The sequence below is a fragment of the Corvus hawaiiensis genome, chromosome 3 (assembly GCF_020740725.1).
Source record: "Corvus hawaiiensis isolate bCorHaw1 chromosome 3, bCorHaw1.pri.cur, whole genome shotgun sequence".
NCBI classification, from domain to species: Eukaryota; Metazoa; Chordata; class Aves; order Passeriformes; family Corvidae; genus Corvus; species Corvus hawaiiensis.
The window spans coordinates 120,296,309-120,315,406 of record NC_063215.1 but is presented as its reverse complement, the minus strand read 5'-3'; the positions used below and the strand labels follow the sequence as shown (position 1 = coordinate 120,315,406).

Here is a 19,098-nt window from a genome sequence, read left to right as displayed (position 1 = left end):
GCAGCAGAAGGTGAAGGAGGAGCGCCCAGGAGAGCAGGTACAGGGGATCAGAGGGATGAGAGGGTGGCTGGAAGTGAGGAGAGAGCTGTGTGATAAATTCACGATGCTTTTCACACCCCGGGGGTTCCTGGCTTGCTCACCACTGTGCCGGGTGTCTCTGCGGGATGTGGGGTGGATTGGGGAATCTGCTGGCAGTGGGAGACAGAGCTGGGAAGTCACTGACGTCCCTTCCCTTCAGTTGAACCTGGTGGCCCAAGCCCGGTGGGCAGCAAAGGGGACTGCGGTGACACAGGTTCCTCACCTGGAGCTCTGCACCTGCCTCTGCAGGGAACAAATACACGGCCCGGAGCGGCGGGGCCAGGGACCCGTGACAGAGACCCGGGGCAGGGCTGGAACCGGGCAGCGACGCTCCCGGCACTGGGAACGTGGGGCAGTGACCTCTTCTGGCTGCTTCCCATATCCTGCTTCCAAGAAAACTTAACTCTGACAGGTAAGGCCAAACAAATGGTCACTGGTGAATCCTCGGCTGAGCAAAGCTCCAGGGGCTGGGATCAGGGGAAGATCCGGGGCCACACAATTACGTGCAGCTCCCTGGGATGTCCCTGAGCGGCCGAACAGGTTTTGGAGGGGTCAGACTTACCTGGTTGCTGTGCACCAGGATGGGAGACATAAAACCTGAGTCCCACGGAGCCATGAAGGGCATTTCAGATTTTCCAGGGGGAAGATGATATTGCAGGGGCTGCCTGAGAAAAAAAAAGAAATAAAAAATAATTCAGACTTCATCTACCATGACCTCATGATTAGTGCTCTACTTCAAATAATTCTCAGACACTCTGTTTCTCTTACTCTGAAGATGTGTTTTATTTTGGTAGATAAAAAGGGATTCATGGATACAATTAATGAAACAATTTCTGGACTTGCAAGTAAATTAGGATTATTTTTTATGGTATTCTTTAAAATATTATAATGATGGATTTAACATTTCTTTTCTCCAGGATGAGGATCCTTCCTGGCTGCCTTCATTTCTGCTTCATTCCTCTCTTACTCAGCAGAGCACATGGATTCCTAACATGGAGAACACCTCCAGCCTTCCTGGTTTATAACTACTCCTATTCAAACCTCTCCTCTGTCTCAGAAGCACAAGCTCCAAAAACAGCGAGAGCTCTCAATTTCTCACACAATGTCATTGAAAAAATAACCAAGAGAGACTTGGAAAGATTTGCCAGGTTGGAAGTTCTAGACCTCTCCTACAATCGGATCAGGGATGTTGAGCCTGGAGCGTTCCAGAGTCTGCTCAGCCTGGTTTCTGTGGATTTATCATTTAATTACGAGAAGCTGCTTCTGTCAAATCTCCCACCCCACCTGAAGCTCTCACCCACTGGCAAAACTCCGGGGTCTTTGCAGCTTTCCAAGAATTCTGACAAATCCTATGGGGCTGCTCTGGAGCCTTCTGTTCCCACCGAAGAGCTGCCACGCTCCGGAGTTCTGTCTCTCCGGCAAATCCTTAACCCCAGGCTCAGGAGAAGCACAGGGAATCTTCTTCGGAGGGGAGAGGGGAACACAGTGGCCCCTCCCACAGCCACACCCGAGCCCAGCCTCTGTGGAATTCCCATTAATGGGACACTCGACCTGTCCCACAGTAACCTCACCACGGAAGAGCTGATGTTAAAACTGGATGAGGATCTCTGCCAAGCCCAGCTGGGCAGGATTTTGGAGCTTGACATCAGTCACAACAACATGGAAATGGATCTTCTGTCACTGTTTGGGCTGTTCTTTCCAATGGAAAACACGCTGTCCATCGACGCCAGCTCCAACAAGTTAACCATTAACATCCTGGATGCCGAGTCCATCTGTGAGTTCCCATCCCACCAGCTTTTGTTCCTAAACATCAGCAACAACCCCATCAACAGCCTGGATACGCTGTGCCTCCCTTCCAGCATCAAGGAAATTGATTTGTCCTTCACCAACATCAGCCAAATTCCAGTGAATTTCGCTAAAAAATTGTTTAACTTGGAAAAAATGTACGTTCAAGGAAACCACTTCATCTACACAGCATTCTCAGAAAGCGGGAATGCACTTCCAACGTGTGTCCCTCCCCCCGGAACTGTACACATCAGCGCCATCTCCTTTGTCAGGAACGTGGCTGGAACACCCATTGAAAGCCTTCCCGAGAAAGTGAAACACCTGGGAATGTCCAGCTGCTCCATTGTGGAGCTGCCAGAGTGGTTTGCTGAGACAGTGGAAGAACTGTTATTTCTGGACCTCAGCAGCAACTACATTTCTGTACTTCCCAATTTCCCCTCCTCCCTGCAGCATCTCGACATCAGCAACAACGACATCGAAGTCATCCCCCCCAGTCTGAAATCCCTCTCCAACTTAACAATATTTATGATTCAGAATAACAAAATTGTGGCTATGCACACCGAGTATTTTCCATCAGCCTTAAAAAAATGTGATTTCAGTAAAAACAAGGTGAAGGTGTTGTCCTTAACTGATGCCCTGGAAAAGCTGGAACATCTAAACATTTCTGGGAACCTGATCACACATCTGGAGCCCGCTGGGCGCCTTCCTGCACTGACCAGCCTGGACAGCAGCCACAACCTGATCCCAGAGCTGCCCGATGGCTTTGGGGAATCCCTCCCAGGGCTGAAGTATTTTAATCTATCAGGGAATAAGATCTCCTTTCTGCAGCATGGCTCTCTCCCAGCTTCTCTGGTCGAGCTGGACATCAGCGACAACGCCATCACAACCATTGTGGAGGCCACGTTTGGCCCACTGACGAGTCTGAGGGTTCTGACTGTCCAAGGGGAGCACTTTTTCTGTACCTGTGACCTGTACTGGTTCGTGAACGTCTACATCCACGAGCCCCAGCTGGAGATCAGGGGCAGGGGGGCCATGACGTGCAGCTTCCCCCCGGAACGCCGGGGCTCCCTGGTGGGCAGCAGCCACCTGACACTGCTGCGCTGCTCCCTGGGTGTGCAGCTGGCCGTGACCGCCGGCGCTGCCGGCCTGGCTGTGCTGGCCCTCACCGTGCTCTGCTGGCGCCTGGACGGGCCCTGGTACATCAGGATGGGCTGGTACTGGTGCATGGCCAAAAGGAAGCAGTACGAGAAGAGGCCAGAAAACAAACTCTTCGATGCCTTCATCTCGTACAGCGAGCACGATGCCGACTGGACCAAAGAGAACCTGCTGGAAAAGCTGGAAAATGATGGGTTCAGGATATGTTACCACGAGAGGGATTTCAAACCGGGGCATCCCGTGCTTGGGAACATTTTTTACTGCATAGAGAACAGCCATAAAGTGCTTTTTGTTCTCTCTCCCAGCTTTGTGAACAGCTGCTGGTGTCAGTACGAGCTGTATTTTGCCGAACACCGGGTCCTGAATGAAAACCTGGATTCCCTCATCATGATCGTGCTGGAAGATCTCCCGCCCCACAGCGTCCCTCAAAAATTCAGCAAACTCAGGAAACTGCTGAGAAGGAAAACCTACTTGAAGTGGAGCCCTGAGGAACACAAGCAGAAAATATTCTGGCATCAGCTAAAAGCCGTCCTAAAAACAACCAACGAGCCGCTCGTGAGAGCGGAGAACGGATCTGCTCTGGAAATGCAGGAGCTGGAATGAGACCCAGGGAACTGTGAGGGCTGTGCCTGGAAAGCCTGTGGTCAAACAAAAGCACTTACCTCCTGCAAAGGCTGCTGAGATGCCCAGGGCTTTGTCTGGATCAGCTCCAGGAGAGGCTCCTAGGGGGACTGCAGCATGCCTGTTATTGCCTCTGATAAAGAAACCTGAAGGGATGAGACCTGAGTGCCAATAAAAAGCCTTTTCCTCCTGGATGTTTGAATTTGTCCAGCTATTCCCAGCATTTCTGTAAGTGCTGTGGATGTCACCTGAAAGGAAGAACTGCTCAAGTCACACTGCATGTCCTCGCTGCCTTCCTGAGGTGCTGGCAGTGAGAAGCGGTGTCTTAGGACTGGACTTCAGATTCCTGATTCTGGGACAGCTTAAGGTGGGAACACCTGTGTGCAGGTAAGAGAGCCACAAACCACGCTGGTACACAGGGAGCAGCTCCTTTCTGTGCTTTGGCAAGGAAAGATTAAAGATTGACTTAATTCAGCCCTCTGAGAGAGGCTAAACCCACACTGCTACAGATTTTGCATTCAGTGACTGCTGGAAGAGATGAGACTTGAAAATATTTTGTAAATACAGAATAAAATATACAACCAGACAGTACAAAAAGAACCAGCTGAGTTGTGTTGGTCTCTGCTGTTATATAACTGGGGTGAGCTTTGTTTAATTACAAATCTCTGGAGAATAAGCAAATTCTGTACATTATTATTTAGATTTAGGAAAGTTCCACCTGATACAGTCACCTTGACCCATTTCTAATGGATTCAGTGCTACCTCTGCATAGTCCTTGCCCTTGCCTAGTGCCACTTGATAATTTTATTTATTGTGCTTGGGAAAAAACAAAAGAAATTCAGCTGATCCAACTTTCACATTCAAGGGAAATCAACAGACTGTGACAGAAACTAAACACCTGGTGAGGACAAATGATTTGGTTTAGCACGACCTGGACTTGCTCCTATGATGAGCAAACCCAAAAACTTCCCCCCAGAAGATCCCAGATCCAGGAATGCAGAATGTCTGTGTGCAGCATGTTTGGAACACAGACTCTGAAAAGGAATTGGCTCTGCTGTGACAAAACAAGACCAAGACCAACCTATTTGCTGCCAAAAGGGGGAACATGAAACAAATATCTCCATTGACAGAGATCCCTTGGAACTCAGTGCAAACCCACCTTTCCTCAGCAAAATGATTTAGCATCATCAGCTTTGAGGCTTTATATATTAAGGATAAAACTCACAATCCTGCAGGCCAGCAGCTGAAAAAGCCAGCTCTTACCACCACAGAGATCTAGGGCTTAAAAAGACCATGAATTATAAAAATATTACAAATATTTTTGTTCGTTTTAGCAACCAGAAGTCACTTGTTAACGAGCCCCAATTAATTAATCAGCTGTTTTTCTAATAACCTTTACGCTTTCCTCTTTCTAAACCACTCAGTGGTCACATTTCTCCCTTCCTCTCTTCCCACACATTTTCCACTTCCACATTCTGCTGCTTCCCTCTCAATTCCATCGCTGTTTTTTAAGCTTGCAGTGACTCTTTACTGGTTCTTTACTGGAGCTTTACTGGTTCTTTACTGGTTCTGTGCTCAGCAGGTTTCTGATAGACGGGGCTAAGGGGAAAAAAAGAGAAGTTACACTCCAGAAGAGGCTAAACCAATTATTTTATCAAAAATTTGATTATTTCAGTTCATGATTCACTGCAAAGTTGCACCTGCTTTCAAAATCCAGTTTTGATTTACTACATCCATAAACCTCCCACAAAACTGTTATTTAGTACAACTGGCAACTTAAATTTTGTTCCTCCTGCAGATTAAAAGGTGTTGCAGTTTCCCATCTGGCACTATGATACTGTAGAGATTAACACCAATATTAATTACACGGGTGGTGTTAAGGGCACAGCTGGCATCAGGAGTTAACACAGAGCAAATTACAAAGAGCTTTGATGGGGACGTCAGTTCTTTTGTCACATAACGGCAAGAAAACCTCCTGCTTGGCCCCTTCTTGCTTTACTCCCACATGAATACTCAATGCAAATTATTTATGAGGTGTGAATGGTTTAATTTTGAGACCTGTGATGAAGTTCATGTGATCTAAAGGCACAGGAGAAGTTGCCCATACACACAGCAAACCCCCAAAGCTACCTCATGTATATTTTTCCCTCCAGTACAATTTGTACTGAAGAGAAATTCAAATACAGAACAGCCAAACAAGACCTCTTCATTATCTTTTATACTGTTTAGAAAGAACCACATTATTCATTTAGAGAAAAAAAATATCTGGGCAGAGAGAAAGAACTCAGGGAAATAATTTCAATTTTACATTTGTACTAGAAAGTTGTTCACACTGGTTTTATTGCAAGAAAGCTGGTTTGAATTATTCAGAATTAATTCATATTCAGTGTTAAACAAAGAACAGTGTTCCAGGAGAATCTTGAAAACAGTTTAGTTAACAAAAAGCCGGAACCAACAACTCACAGACAGCAATGATGTGGACATTTCCTGTTTCTAAAGTAACAAATCACCTTCCCATCACTGTCATTTTCCTGAAGGTGTCCAATTTCCTATAGCAAGGCATCAAAAGTCTGTGGCACAATTATTTTGGAGACACTGAGGCTCTGCTGAGGTCCACAGAAGCTGAAAGGTGATTGCTTGTTTGGAAGAGATCTGGCCACTTAGAGCAAGAACTGTCAGGAATTCAAATGCCCCTGAGTTGTTGTCTCTAAGGGAATTCCCACAGTAAGTGACAACACAAATGGTTGGATTGATTAAAAAAATATTTAACTTCTGTTATTTGCTTGCTGTGTAGACCAACGGACAAAATTTCTAAGCAGACAGATGTAATCAAACTGATGTCAGACTTCTTAACAAAAGCTCAAAAAACTTGTCATTCTGGTTTTAAAAATATTAACAGCTGTCAGTTCTGCCTGTCAGGAATAGCCAAATCCCAATTCATACAAAGTCAAGGGCAAAAGAGCAAGCAGCAACACGACTCTGCCTGACAGCTGACCAGTTAGGGAATTCTAGAGGTGACTGTGCTCCTCCTGGCGTATCAGTCCCATAATATTGCAAAATTCATCTTTATCCTCAAGTAACGCAAATAATTAGGTAGTGCATGTTATTTCTATCAGATGTAAAATAGTTCTCCAAATTATTTTGGGATACATAATGCCACCATCATGAAAACCCCAATGCCCAGCAGATACTAATATATATACTGCAGTGGTTTATTCCAGTGCCACACTTCTCCAATGTCCCTCCCCAGTGGCAATATAACACTGACCAAACAAAACCTTGTCCCACTTAAAGAAGCCAAGAGTGAAATCCCGAACTTTAGCTGAGTTCATGGGAATTTTGCCATTTACCTCAACAGAACCAGGGTTTCACCCTGTGAAGAGAAAGGGCTTCTGTTATTACTGAAAAATGCTGATTCTTCCAACCTTCTGCAACGGGAAGAGCTTAAACTCAAGTACACCAAGCATCTCCCTAGTTCTTCCTTCCTGAAAATACAAGGTATTTATAATACTCTGTCTTATCATAGAATGGGTTGGAAAGAACCTTAAAGATGATCCAGTTCCATCCCCTGCCATGGGCAGGGACACCTTCCCCTATCCCAGGTTACTTTGAGCCTTGTCCATCCTGCCCTTGTGACATAATGAACACGTAATTATGGAATCTACTTTTTTTTTCACTTGTCCAGCAGTAAAATTTAGTAACCAAACCACCCTCGTGCAACAATTCCACATCTAAAATATCCCCCTTTCTGGCTCGCCACGGGAACTCCAGAGCGCGTCACGGAGGCGACAGCTCCACGTTTGCTTCAAACGCGAACGGGAACGGCGTTTGTACTCATTGGCAGCAGTATCATGGAGTCCGGAGCAATTCCTCCGCAAAGCAGAGCAGGGGACCCTCTGGAATGGCTGGGTGGTGCCAAGGCTACACGGAGGGCAGTGGTATGTGCCTGGCGGGAGCAGCGCCGCAGTCCCACCCTGCGCTGCCGGAGTGATGGAGCGCGGGGATGCAGGGCTTGGCAAAGCCGAAGGCGGAGCCCGCGGGCTGCAGGCTGTGCGGGGTGCTCACCTCCGCCGAGGGGCTGCTGTTGTACACGCTGTAGTAGGGCTCGATCCGCGTGTTCATCGGGGTGGAGCTGCTCTGCCCGTAGTGCTGCTGCCCCGCGGACGCCTTGGGACTCAGCACGCTGTCCTTGGAGTGGCTGGCACCGCACGCCTGCTCCAAACCCTTCTTCTGAGGCTTTGGAGACAACATGTAGGCTGAGTTGGTCTCGTGGTGGGACGACTTGTTCCTGTTGACCTCCAGGCTGCCTTTGCCCATGGCTCGAAGCCTCGTCTTGTGCTTGCAGCAGAAAAAGACCAGCGCCACGTACTGCAGGCACCAGACCACGCGTCTCCGCAGCCCCGCGCTGTTGCGGGAATATATAAAGGGATTTAATCCCGACTTGAAAAAAATGAGGGTAAACCCACACAGCTCAAACTGGTAGAGCACAAAGCCACCGCTGCTGGACAGCATGTCCTGCACCAAGGAGATGCCCAGGGGCAGGCAGCACACCAGGACGGAGAGCACGATGACCACGCACGTCACCACGGCCTTGGAGTCTTTGGCCGTGGCCAGATTGACGGCCGAGGCCAGCGGGAGCCGGCCAGCGAGCTTGGCGTGGCCGTGGGGTGGCTTGGTGCAGCTCTGGGTCCTGTATAGGGCGGGGACGGCCCCGGGCCCCGCGAAGAGCTGAGCCCTGGGGGCTCCCACGGCCACCGCGGGCGGGCACTTCCTCGCCCGCGCGTTCCTGCGCAGGGCCTGGGCGATCATCACGTAGGACACGGACACGACGGCCACGCAGCAGATGAAGTCGGTGACGTAGAGGTAGAGGATGAGCTTGCCCTGTCCGCTGGGCAGGCTGGCCATGGGCAGGCAGAGGCGGGAGCCGCGGGTGCGCAGCGTGGCCAGCGTGGCCAGGGTGAAGCTGGCGGCCCAGAGCAGCAGCGTGAGGAGCAGCGAGCAGGGCGCGGAGGCGGCGCGGTGCGGATGCTTGCCCAGCACCATGCGCAGCCGGTGCAGCGCGATCACCGCCACCGTCTTGAGCGACATGATGATGAAGCCGGAGCTGGTGAGGTGGAAGGTGAAGCAGAAGGTGCCGGGCACGCCGCGGGCCGGGCCGAAGAACAGGACGAAGGCGAACATGGGGGCGGCCACGCCGCAGATGAAGAGGTCGCAGAAGGAGAGGTTGAGGATCATGAAGTCGAAGTCGGTGCGGAATTTCCGGAGGGCCGGGTCGAAGAAGGAGAGCAGCACGATGAGGTTGCCGTAGGAGCCCAGGCAGAAGACGAGGGCCAGCAAGGAGGCGCAGGCGGCCAGCGTGGCGGCGTGAGTGCCCTCCCGCAGCTCCGCGGGGCCGCTGCCGTTCGCGCCCAGCTGCTCCGCGGGCCCGGGCGGCAGCCGCCCCGACCCGTTCATCGCCGCCCGGCCCCTTCACCGCCCGCTCATCGCCGCCGCGGGGCTCCCGCCTTGCCTCTTCACCGCCCCCTCATCGCCGCCTCAGGGCTCCCGCCCGGCCCCTTCGCCGCCCGTTCACCGCCGCCTCAGCGCCGCCCGCCCCGCCATGGCGCCCGGCCCGGCCCCTCCCCGCTCCGTTCCGCTGCCTTCGCCGCAGCGGCGCCGGGCCGGGCCGGGCTGGGCGGCGGGGACAGAGCCGCAGCCCCCCCGCACCGCCAGGCACAGGCGGCTCCGGGGGAGGCGGCACCGAGCTCCCCAAAGCCCCGCTGGCGCTGCATCCCCGCCACTCCAGCTCCGGGAGCGGCGGTGATGCGAGCGGCTGGAGCAGCACAGAGTGTGGTCTAGAGAATCACAGAAGGGTTTGGGTGGGAAGGGGACTGCAAGACCATCTCGTTCCTCTCCCTGCCATGGGCAGGGACACCTTACACTAGCCCAGGTTGCTCCAAGCACTGCCCAACCTGGCCGTGGACACTCCCAGGGATGGGACAGCCACAGCTTCCCTGAGCAATCTGTGCCAGGGCCTCACCAACCTTACAGGGAAGTATTTCTTCCTAATAGCCAACCTAAACCTACTCTCTTTCAATTTGAACCCATTCTACATTGTCCTGGCACATGATCTTGTAAAGAGGCTTGCCTCATCTTTTCTTTAAGTTCCCTTCAGGTACTGGAAGGCTGCAATTAAATCACCCTGACGCTTCTCTTTTCCAGGCTGAACAATCCCAATTCTCCCAGCCTTTCCTCACAGCAGAGCTGCTCCATCCCTCTGATCGTCTTGGTGCCTCCCCTGTACTTGCTCCAACAGCTCTGTGTCCTTCCTGTGCTGTGACCCCAGAGCTGGATGCAGAGTTCCAGGTGGGGTCTCCCCAGAGCAGAGGATCTGTGCTGACTGTACACCAACAAAACACCTGCCCCAACCCAAAACCTGTTCAGCATCAACATCAAAGTTCTGCATGCTGCCTCCTGCCCTGCTTGCACTTTTGCATCACTTTCCTGAGCCAGCTCAGTGGGGCCAGGGTGCTCTTTGTATTTACTCAGAAGCACAGGATCTAAGGCAAAGCATCTTCTATGTTCCCATGGGGACAGAAAACATAATCAGCCTTATTTCTTTATCTGTTTGCTGCCAACTGCTGTTGCAAATATAGTAGTGATGGAGAGTGTTGGATATCTGAGCATTAAAGGGATGGTTTTGAAGTACTTACAGGACTATGAGGGTGAGGAAACGCTCAGCGGACATTCTCCGAGGCAGACACAGCTGAGGGGCCTCCGTGGCACTGGAAATCCAGGTGGAAGAGATCAAAATCCAGCCAGGCAAGGCACAAAAGCACTATGAAAATACAGCAGATCCAGTATTTCTGACTTATGCATGGCACTTGTCTCACAATCAATGTATATACATTAATCTGTTGTTTTAATAACCATCCCCTACCCCAGGTGCTTTGTAGAACCATCCAGCCAGCCACCAGTGTGCAAGTTTGACACCTGACAGCTTCCCAGTGCCACCTGCCTGTTTATTTTTCAACACATTCCTTTCTAAACCCCAGAGCAATGTTTTTATAACCCTCTGGCTGGTGACAACAGCCTGGCCCGTGAGCCTTTGCCTGCTAAAAACACTGGGAATGAGGGTGGATTTGTTCTCGGGGAAATGCCAGCAGTTGGCTGCAGCAGTGCCTTGCAACCTGGGCAGGTGCATTTTGCCTTGGGTTTTGTCCTTAAACTGGTTGTGTACAGGAGGGGGAAGGTCCAAAATCCAAAACACCGTTTCCTGTGGCTTCAAGTTATGTTCTCTTTCAACCTGGCTGCCACTTATTTTCCCTTACTTGTATTTTTGTTCTCCAGTTGTGGTAATTTGAAATCTGTGGGTGAATCTTGGCCCTCCTGGGTCATTGACAAGGTGGGACCTCCCTCCTCGAATTTTCTTATTTATAAACATCAGAGGATGCTGAATTATGGGATTAAACAAGAGTAACAAAATATTAGCCTAAGGCAAGAGTGGGGTTGGTTAAGATGTTTTACCCCTCTACAGTTACTAACTGTGGTTTGAAATGAAGGGGAAAGTGTAGCTGGATCAAAGGCTGAGAGCCTCAAACATTGCAGCAGAAAAGGAGAAGGGATTGTTCTCAGGGAGGAAGGGAATGAGCTGAGGCAAAAAGGATCCACGGGAACACAGCAAAGTGTCTCACCAGCCTGTCCCTTTTGAAAAGGACTTTTTAGCTTTTAAAAGAGCTTCCAAAGTTTGAGTGGGGGAGAAAAGCAGTGGAAGAAAGTCTGTTTTGCAAGAAAGGAATCACAAGAGCAACAACTTACCTTGCACAGGGTATGAGGGTATTCACTCTTTGCAGCATTCAAGGCTTTCCTTAAACTAATTCCTTAAAAATCCAGTGCTCTTTACAGCTATCAGGCTTCTCATTGTTCAGTCTTGGGAGTTCCTACTGCACAAAGGGAAACAATGTTCCCAAGGCATTTTTGACAACAGTGTTGTTTTGCAGATATTTACTGGAAATTACTTTTAATTGCTGGAATCTACCCCCATCTCTAAGAATTGTACCTTGTGATTTTAACAAAAGAGTTCTAGGGGAAAGCAGCTGGAATAATAAAAGGGGAAATTATTTTTTTTTTCTGGATTAGAAGTAAAAGCCAGGAGAAAATATTAGAGTAGCAGTGAGAAGCTTTTAACAGAACCCTTTCAGGGTGAACTCAGCTGGGCTTCGACCTGGACTGATTGTAATCTGAGTGCATTTATTGCTAGAACAGATTTATTTGGTTTATTGCTGGTTTTCTTAAGAATGCCAATCAGAAATGATGGCATCTCATATTCCCCAAGAGAAATGTGTGTCCAGCTCCATCTGCAGCAGCAAAATCTGCTCAGCAATATTCTACATCTTCCACAGAGTTTGTCTTTGACATTAAACCAGGCTGTGAAACTACCACTGCACCAATACCGTGAGGACCTTACCTTGGATTAACCACCTGGAACCCCTTCCTTGGAGCATGGATTCCTTTGCCTGCTGGCAACCTGGATGTCTAGAGCAGGCTGAGGGGAAATTCCCTTCCTTTTATTAGAAATCCCCAAAAGCTGTCTTCCAGGTACTGCAGGATGCCATGAGGGTGTAAAACAATCAGCTGGTGACTCACAGCAGGGTTAGAGTTAAAATCTCCCCAGGACAGTGGCCAGCAAACCTTTCTATTGCCATGCGGCTTTATTTTCGATCTTGCATCTTACCAGATCATTGCATTTTGCACAGCCCTGGGGTAAAGGGAGCTGGAGGCTCTGCTGCAGGATTCCAGGAAGCCTAAAGCTGTGGAAGGAAGTGTGAGACTGAGCAGGGTGTGGGATGCTGGGGATGCCTAACTGTGAAAAACTGACAGGAGACATCATCACATCATCCAGTGTACCCAGCACAGCAGTCCCAGCAGCCTGGGAAAGAAGTAAGAAGGAGGAAAGGGAGATACCTGGACATAACAGGAATACAGTCATAATATACCAGAAATAAGGAACCTCTTTAATTATACATGAATACATGAACTTATTAGCAACACAGTCCACCAATGCTGAGACTGTGGCACCACCCAAAAGCACAGGTTAAAAGTCTTATTTGCCTACTTGGTAATTTTCTTATGTATTTTTTATCAAAATAACCACCAAATATACCCACCTGATTATGGAAATACGGGAGATCACACCACTTAATGGTCTAGCAAGAGCCACTGAGCAGTACATGACTAGTAACCTGAGCTCTTAAAAACCAAACCCTCAAAAAACCCCAACCCCAAAAACCAAAACACCTCTCAAAGCCCCCAAATTCTGCCTTACATCTCTGCCCTTCCTTGGTGCTTCACTGAGGTGGTCACAGGTTACCTGTGCAGTCTGATAGGTGGTCACTAAGGATGTTGAGGCTATCAAACCATCTCCAAGGTATTTTTCCATCTCCTTTCCTGTTCCAAGGGGAAAAATTCTGTCTTCTTGTGCTAGAAATCTCTCCCTGTCCAGACTGAGGTACTGCAGTTGGTTCATCTCAACAGCTTTAGGGAAGAGACAGTGTAAGACATCAATGATGGAAGTTCAGAACTCAAGATGTGGGTGTTGCCTGGGGAAACATAGGGAATAAATCCAGTACTGGAGTTGTGGTATTTGGTGAAGATTTGGTGGTAAATAATTGTTCCTGCATTTTCAGGACAGGAGACTAACAACCCTTCCCTCACCAAAAGTCAATCAGTACAAGTTTGCTCACATGACCACAGGTGTGTTTTATCCTGTAGAAGTGTATTTTGAACAGGTGCTGTATTTACTGGGTGATCTGTTTGGATAAAGCAATTTATTGAGGATTTATAAGGTGTTGGGAATTAATACCACTCCTGACCAGAGCACGATTCACTACAGTGCACTGCATCCTGCACCCAATTCCAGCTACACCCTGACTAAGGAAAGAAATTCCCAAGTACAGCATAAAGCAGCAAAGCTGCAGAACAGCATGTGCAATATCTGCTCCAGCACTTCACCAGCCAAGGCCTCCTTTAAAGATGATCCTCTGCAGCAAATGCTTTCCATCACTTGTAAAGATTTAATTCTATCAGCAAAACCCTCTCCAACACAAAGTAGCTTCTCCAGTTCTCAGCAGTTAACAAGTGTTTTCCTGGTACAAGGTATTTTTCCATAAATGTAAAAGCTGACTTCCCAGACATTAGAACAAGATCTTTAATTAATCCTTAATGTTGCCTTAACTCACTACCAAATCCCAAGACAAACACAGGCTTCATCCAAAAGCTCAAAAGCACTGTAAAAACCTGAAGTTACATTCTCAAACCAACAAATTTCCTCTTTAGAAATACAGGAAGATGCAGTAGTTACAAACAGTCCATTTATTGGGTCTTAAACTACATACACAAGTGAAATCATAATTTTGGCACTACGCTATACAGTGGTTACATCCGTGTGCTGACACTCCTTAAATACTGCCCCAGGAGCACTGCTGTGCTTGGAAGTTTAGGATGAGCCACACAAAGGTCTCAGTGCTCCTGGGGTTTTGCATGAAAGATGAAACACACACCAGTTTATGAGTTATTTCCATGTACCTCACATTCTATGAATGGATCACACCAGAATATGTGATGTCAGCATTGAGAAATGGCCACACGTGCTGCAGTAAAATCTGAATGAGACACAGTCATGAGATACAGGAAAAGCAAAACAAACCCCCTCAGACACAGAGATATTCTGTTAAAGAAAATAATTTAAAAAACTAAGAATGGCATTTGATTTGATACAAAAGCCAGAACCACTACTGTATTAACATCTAAGTATGAATCTTTACAAATTAATCTCACAATGGTGTTATGTAAAAGGTTGCAAACTGTACAATGTTTTGTCAATGCAATGCCTCTACAATTTATACAGTCTTTTACAACTATGTAACACATATTAAACAGGTTGTTAAACAGCCAATTGATACCAGTCTCTGAACAAAGCTGCAGGCAAAAAAAACACAGAGCTTCCACAATCTTCAAACGAGATATGCTTGCTCAATCTTTAGGAGAATACACTGTTAAAAACTGCCTTTCCACACTGTGCATACATTTCATTCTGTGAATTCAACCTCCACTAACAGTCCATCATTTCCTACCTGTGGGCTCTAATTACATGGAAACACCCATAGTCTTTCCCCCTTACAAATATGCAGAGAATCATGTATTTTTTTATTCTACACGTGCTCAAGACACCCCCGAAGGCCTGGCCAGGCAGCAGGAGCTGCCCATGCTGCATCCTGCCACCCCTGCACTGCACAGAGCTCAGCTATTTACATTTGCACAAGGGAGAGAATACAAAAAGGCAATGCTGCCCTGAGGTGGACTGGATGGTACTCAAATCCCAGTAGTGAAAAATAAAACTCTGAGGAAGGCAGGCTCCCGGGGCTGTGTGAGGACTGGGGGAGGAGCTGCATCGGCAGAATTGGAGAGCTCCACTGAGAAAATTCCGGTTTGCGGCACTCTCTGGTTCTGCACGCAGGGGGCGGAAGAAGGGGGTGAGGGATGTGCAGTGTAAGTCACTGTGTGCAAGGAAGCAGAAACAAGACTGATGTGTGATGCAGGCCAAGGAGAAGGGTCTTGCCATGGACTCACAATCAGGCCCTGCAGGTGCAGCCTCGGGGCTCCCCGGCTGCTCCCTGGGGAGGTGAAATTCCTTTTGAATAGAACCAGGTCTCTACGTTTGTATTTAAAAGTGGTTTTGATTAGGCATCAGGACTCCAGCACAAAGTTTTCTACATGATCAAATTCTTTCGAGTTTCCTTTATTTTGCAGAAAAATTCCTACATCCTCATTTTCCCCAGGAGAAACCTGAAAAGAAAGAAGAAAGTTCAAAACACAAATATTGCCTCAAGCTCTTGTTTATATGAAAAGATAAATTAAAGCTTCTCTTGGAATACTGTCACAAAACATCACAATACAACAGAGAGGGGAATCTTGCAGTGTAACAAAGAGAAACCCCAGGAACGGATTCACTCTTTGGGGACATGCCTGTGTGAAGAGCCCTGGCAGCAAAGCCAGAGTGTGGAAGAGAAAACCGAGTGGTAGCAGCCATTCCCCATCCTGAGATGTAGGTGATAGACTGGACTGGGCGGTGTAAGGTCCTCAGAGGCATCAGAAGTACAAAGCAGTGCTTTAGGGACACTGCCACGCATTTAAAAGGCAGCCAACTGGCAGAAAATGGAGAAAAGGAACATCAACATTCAGGAAAAGAAGTGTAAATGCCTTAGCAAAGCACAAGGATGCACAGAAAGATGGGCAATACTTAAAATATTTAACCAAAATAAATCTGACCAAAACCACTGGAGGGGCAAGGGCCAGAAATTTGGCTGCAGCATTTTCCCTGTGGTTAAGGATTCTTCCCTACTCTGGAGTAGAATTCCTAAGAGTGACATTTATGCCAAAACCCATCAGCTGACCCACCTATGCATAATAGCAGGGTGAAACCAGGAGGTCAGTGAGCACCAGGAGCTGGTCATCTGTGAACTGCTGCTTGTGCTCCTGCCAGTTGTCGTGGTGGGTCCTCCGGAAATTGGACAGCGTTTTCTTCACAGTCATCTGCCAGCACAATTGGGATGGAGCTCTGTCAGTCAGGGATTCCAGCTCCACACCAAAACCAATGTTGGATACAACAAACACAACTGCTCAGTACCACCACGGGTTGGAGCGGACCCAGAAGAAAGGAGGGCTCTGGAAATTCAGCCCAGGATTTTAATTTTCACAGTTCTGGTTAGTGTTTTGACCAGGGTCATGACTCCAAAGTTCTTATAAAAAGGATTCCTGGACCTACAATTTTGAGCTGGGAAACCTTTAGAGATTCTTATAAAATAAAAGCCAAGTGCTTTTCCCCCCTGCCTTTTCCTTGGGTGTTTCAAATGGGTGCTTTTGGTCTGAAAACATCTAAGGAATTCTTTATCTCACTCCTCTGGCTAAAAAAGCAAAGGTCAACAAAACCCAACTGACAGGACAAAAAAGTAAAAGTTGAAGGCAACTATTTCTTTAAGAAACTTATTTCTAGGGCCGCTCGTAACACTTTGTTTAAAAAATTCCAGACTGATGTTTTGGCTCAGGTTGATGTTTCCTAGAATGGCATGCACAAAAGGGACATCTTTAATGAAAAAAAAAAAGCCACTTCCTCATTATAAATACAGTTCTTGCAGCTTTCAACGTAATGCTTTAAATTTGAAAGCAAGGATAGATCTACCACAAAAAATACTTAAAAGCAGTCCATGCTTTAAAACCATTTGGAGTCATTTAGTAAAAAGCAGCAGAAATTAAATTTCTTAATAAGTTCCTATGCTTTTCTAGGAAAAGAGAATTAAGAATGAGTCAAAGGTATTCAGCTGTGTTCTGTTGAATAGAGAACTGCTGTATTTTTACCTCAATGGGCTGGGGATCATTGAGGTGGGCACTGAGATCCATGAGGAGCTGTGGCATCCAGGTGGGCACATCGTAGGGACTGGACAGGATGCAGGCACTGAGCCCCAGGACGCCAGCGTGGCGCTTCACCAGGTCTGCAAAAATAGGGCATCAACCCACATCAGTTAAGGAAAATCAGCAACAAACCCCTGGCACTGCAGAGGCCTCCAGCTTCTGTAGAAATCCAGAGAGTTCTACAGACACAAGCTCCAGATTGGTTCTGCTTCCTTACTCAGAATCCCAGGTTCATTCTCGTATATTTATTTTTTTACACATTCTTCCATTGGAAATCGATCTGCAACTGCTGGACACTTTATAAACATTTCAAATGAGCTTTCCTCTCTCAAAGAATCTCATGAATAACTCATGAACGACATCTCCATGTTTGCTATTTTGCCATTCAGAGTGTTTTCTCAAATCCCAGAGCTACTGGACAATATGAAAACCCATTTCTGGGTCAAATGACTGTGACTCAGATGCATTAAATGTTCAGGCAGAAGCCAAAGTTCCAGATCAGGGTTAACTAAGGGGGTTTTTGTTCTCTTTATTTTTTGGTTGGTTGTTTTGTGGTTTTTTTTTAAATAAAAAACCCACACTGCTAACAAATAGAAGGTAAGGGGGGAAAGGAGTGAAACTACGTTGTTACAACCGAGGAACTTTATTTATTGAGGAACTTGCTATCCCTCATCACCTGCATCCTTATCCCTGTGAACTGGGAACTGGAAAAACCTCTTTAATGTTAATTCTAAAAGAGTAAGAAATTAATTTAATATAGGAATGCATAATAAAAATATTTGCTTTTGCTGTGTATTCTTATTCACCATTTATGTTGCAAATCAAATTCTATGGCAGTCTATGTAACACAAAACACTGATTTCTTCCTGAGCTGCTTTCAGCCTTGGAAACATCTCCTTACCCCCTGAAGGAATTGTGTCCCCCATTGAGGCCAGGTCCCTCTTCCTCTTCTTGGGGAGCCTCATCTTGCAGAGCTGCTCGAAGTGAGTCTGCATGGGCCCGTCCATGGTGAGGAAGTTGCACTGCAGGAGCCCGCTGAGCGTGGTGGCAGCCATCTCCCTCACCTGGGCACAGAACACTATTTATTTATACCATTACTGCCCTTTTAAGCACACCCAACTAACCCAAGTGAGCAAACTCTGCTCAGCAAAAGCCTTTGAAGTATTATCCTGCTGTTAATAGTTTCCTATATGGCTCTTTAAAATTAATAAACATGCTCTGCTGTAATATAGAGCTACTGTCACAAAATTTGCCATAAAGTGACCTGCTACTCAAGAAAATAGTGTAATTTAACTCCACTGTCAACACAGGAGCTTTAGAAAGTTTAAAAATAAAGTTCGACCAAGACCAAATAATCAACCTGCTTCACGAAATTCCTAACAGGCTCTGTATTGACATCAGTTTTAAAGTGGGCTTTATTTAAAAGCATTTAGTTTTTCATCTGACAAAAGCAGAAGAGCTTTTCCAAGAAAAGGCAGGAGGAATGTTCCAGAGACTCAGCTGATTCTGTTCTACCCACAGCACAAGAATTCTTTGGAAGACACAACAGATGCTGGATTAATAAGCTACAAAACGAACTTTATGGTCAACACCTCAGTTCTGTAATGCTCCAGCATGATACACTTCTTTGTCTCAAGTACCAGATCTCTGCGCTACATTAATAAAATCAGAAATCCAGGTTGGAAAAATATTCTTCTCAAAGGTAACCAGAAGCTCCAGAGAACAAGACTAAACTTAGCTTTTGTCTAATTACCAAGCCATTCAAAATACAGATCTCCTTTTCCATTCCTTTTAAACTAGCCACAGCACCTTGTTAGTGAATTCTGAGTAGAGACAACTCATCCTTCTTTTAAAAACAAGTGACTAACCCAGCAGTATTACTAAGTTCTCTCATCTCCTCAAATCTCCCAAAGCCAGGAAGTTATAGATGTGTAGAAGTGTATTTAAATTGGGAGTCCCTCCAAAACTCACTCCCACTTTGCATAATTACGTTCTGACAAAAGCCTCCCAACA

At 47.1% G+C, this 19,098-nt stretch overlaps 3 protein-coding genes across 3 annotated transcripts in view; 1 reads left to right on the top strand and 2 right to left on the bottom strand.

Moving 5' to 3' along the window:
* Positions 1 to 996: 996 nt before the first annotated feature.
* On the top strand, positions 997 to 3,722 carry LOC125323424 (toll-like receptor 2 type-1). Its single transcript, XM_048298369.1, has one exon. The coding sequence runs from the start codon at positions 997 to 999 to the stop codon at positions 3,619 to 3,621; it is 2,625 nt and encodes an 874-aa protein (XP_048154326.1). The 3' UTR covers positions 3,622 to 3,722.
* Positions 3,723 to 5,955: 2,233 nt separating this feature from the next.
* GPR75 (G protein-coupled receptor 75) lies at positions 5,956 to 9,195 on the bottom strand. Its single transcript, XM_048299575.1, has one exon. The coding sequence runs from the start codon at positions 9,091 to 9,093 to the stop codon at positions 7,561 to 7,563; it is 1,533 nt and encodes a 510-aa protein (XP_048155532.1). The 5' UTR covers positions 9,094 to 9,195; the 3' UTR covers positions 5,956 to 7,560.
* Positions 9,196 to 13,974: 4,779 nt separating this feature from the next.
* Positions 13,975 to 19,098, bottom strand: part of PSME4 (proteasome activator subunit 4) — a 43,995-nt gene continuing 38,871 nt past the window's right edge. Inside the window, exons 44-47 of the mRNA XM_048297757.1 lie at positions 17,987 to 18,149; positions 17,032 to 17,165; positions 16,075 to 16,209; positions 13,975 to 15,462 (exon numbers count right to left, since the gene is read on the bottom strand). Coding sequence (XP_048153714.1) covers positions 16,075 to 16,209; positions 17,032 to 17,165; positions 17,987 to 18,149 — 432 coding nt within the window. The 3' untranslated portion in view covers positions 13,975 to 15,462. The remainder of the gene's footprint in view (positions 15,463 to 16,074; positions 16,210 to 17,031; positions 17,166 to 17,986; positions 18,150 to 19,098) is intronic.

Excerpts from the sequence above, each read along its gene's own strand:
- LOC125323424 (XM_048298369.1), top strand. The coding sequence starts at position 997 with ATGAGGATCCTTCCTGGCTGCCTTCATTTCTGCTTCATTCCTCTCTTA.
- GPR75 (XM_048299575.1), bottom strand. The coding sequence starts at position 9,093 with ATGAACGGGTCGGGGCGGCTGCCGCCCGGGCCCGCGGAGCAGCTGGGC.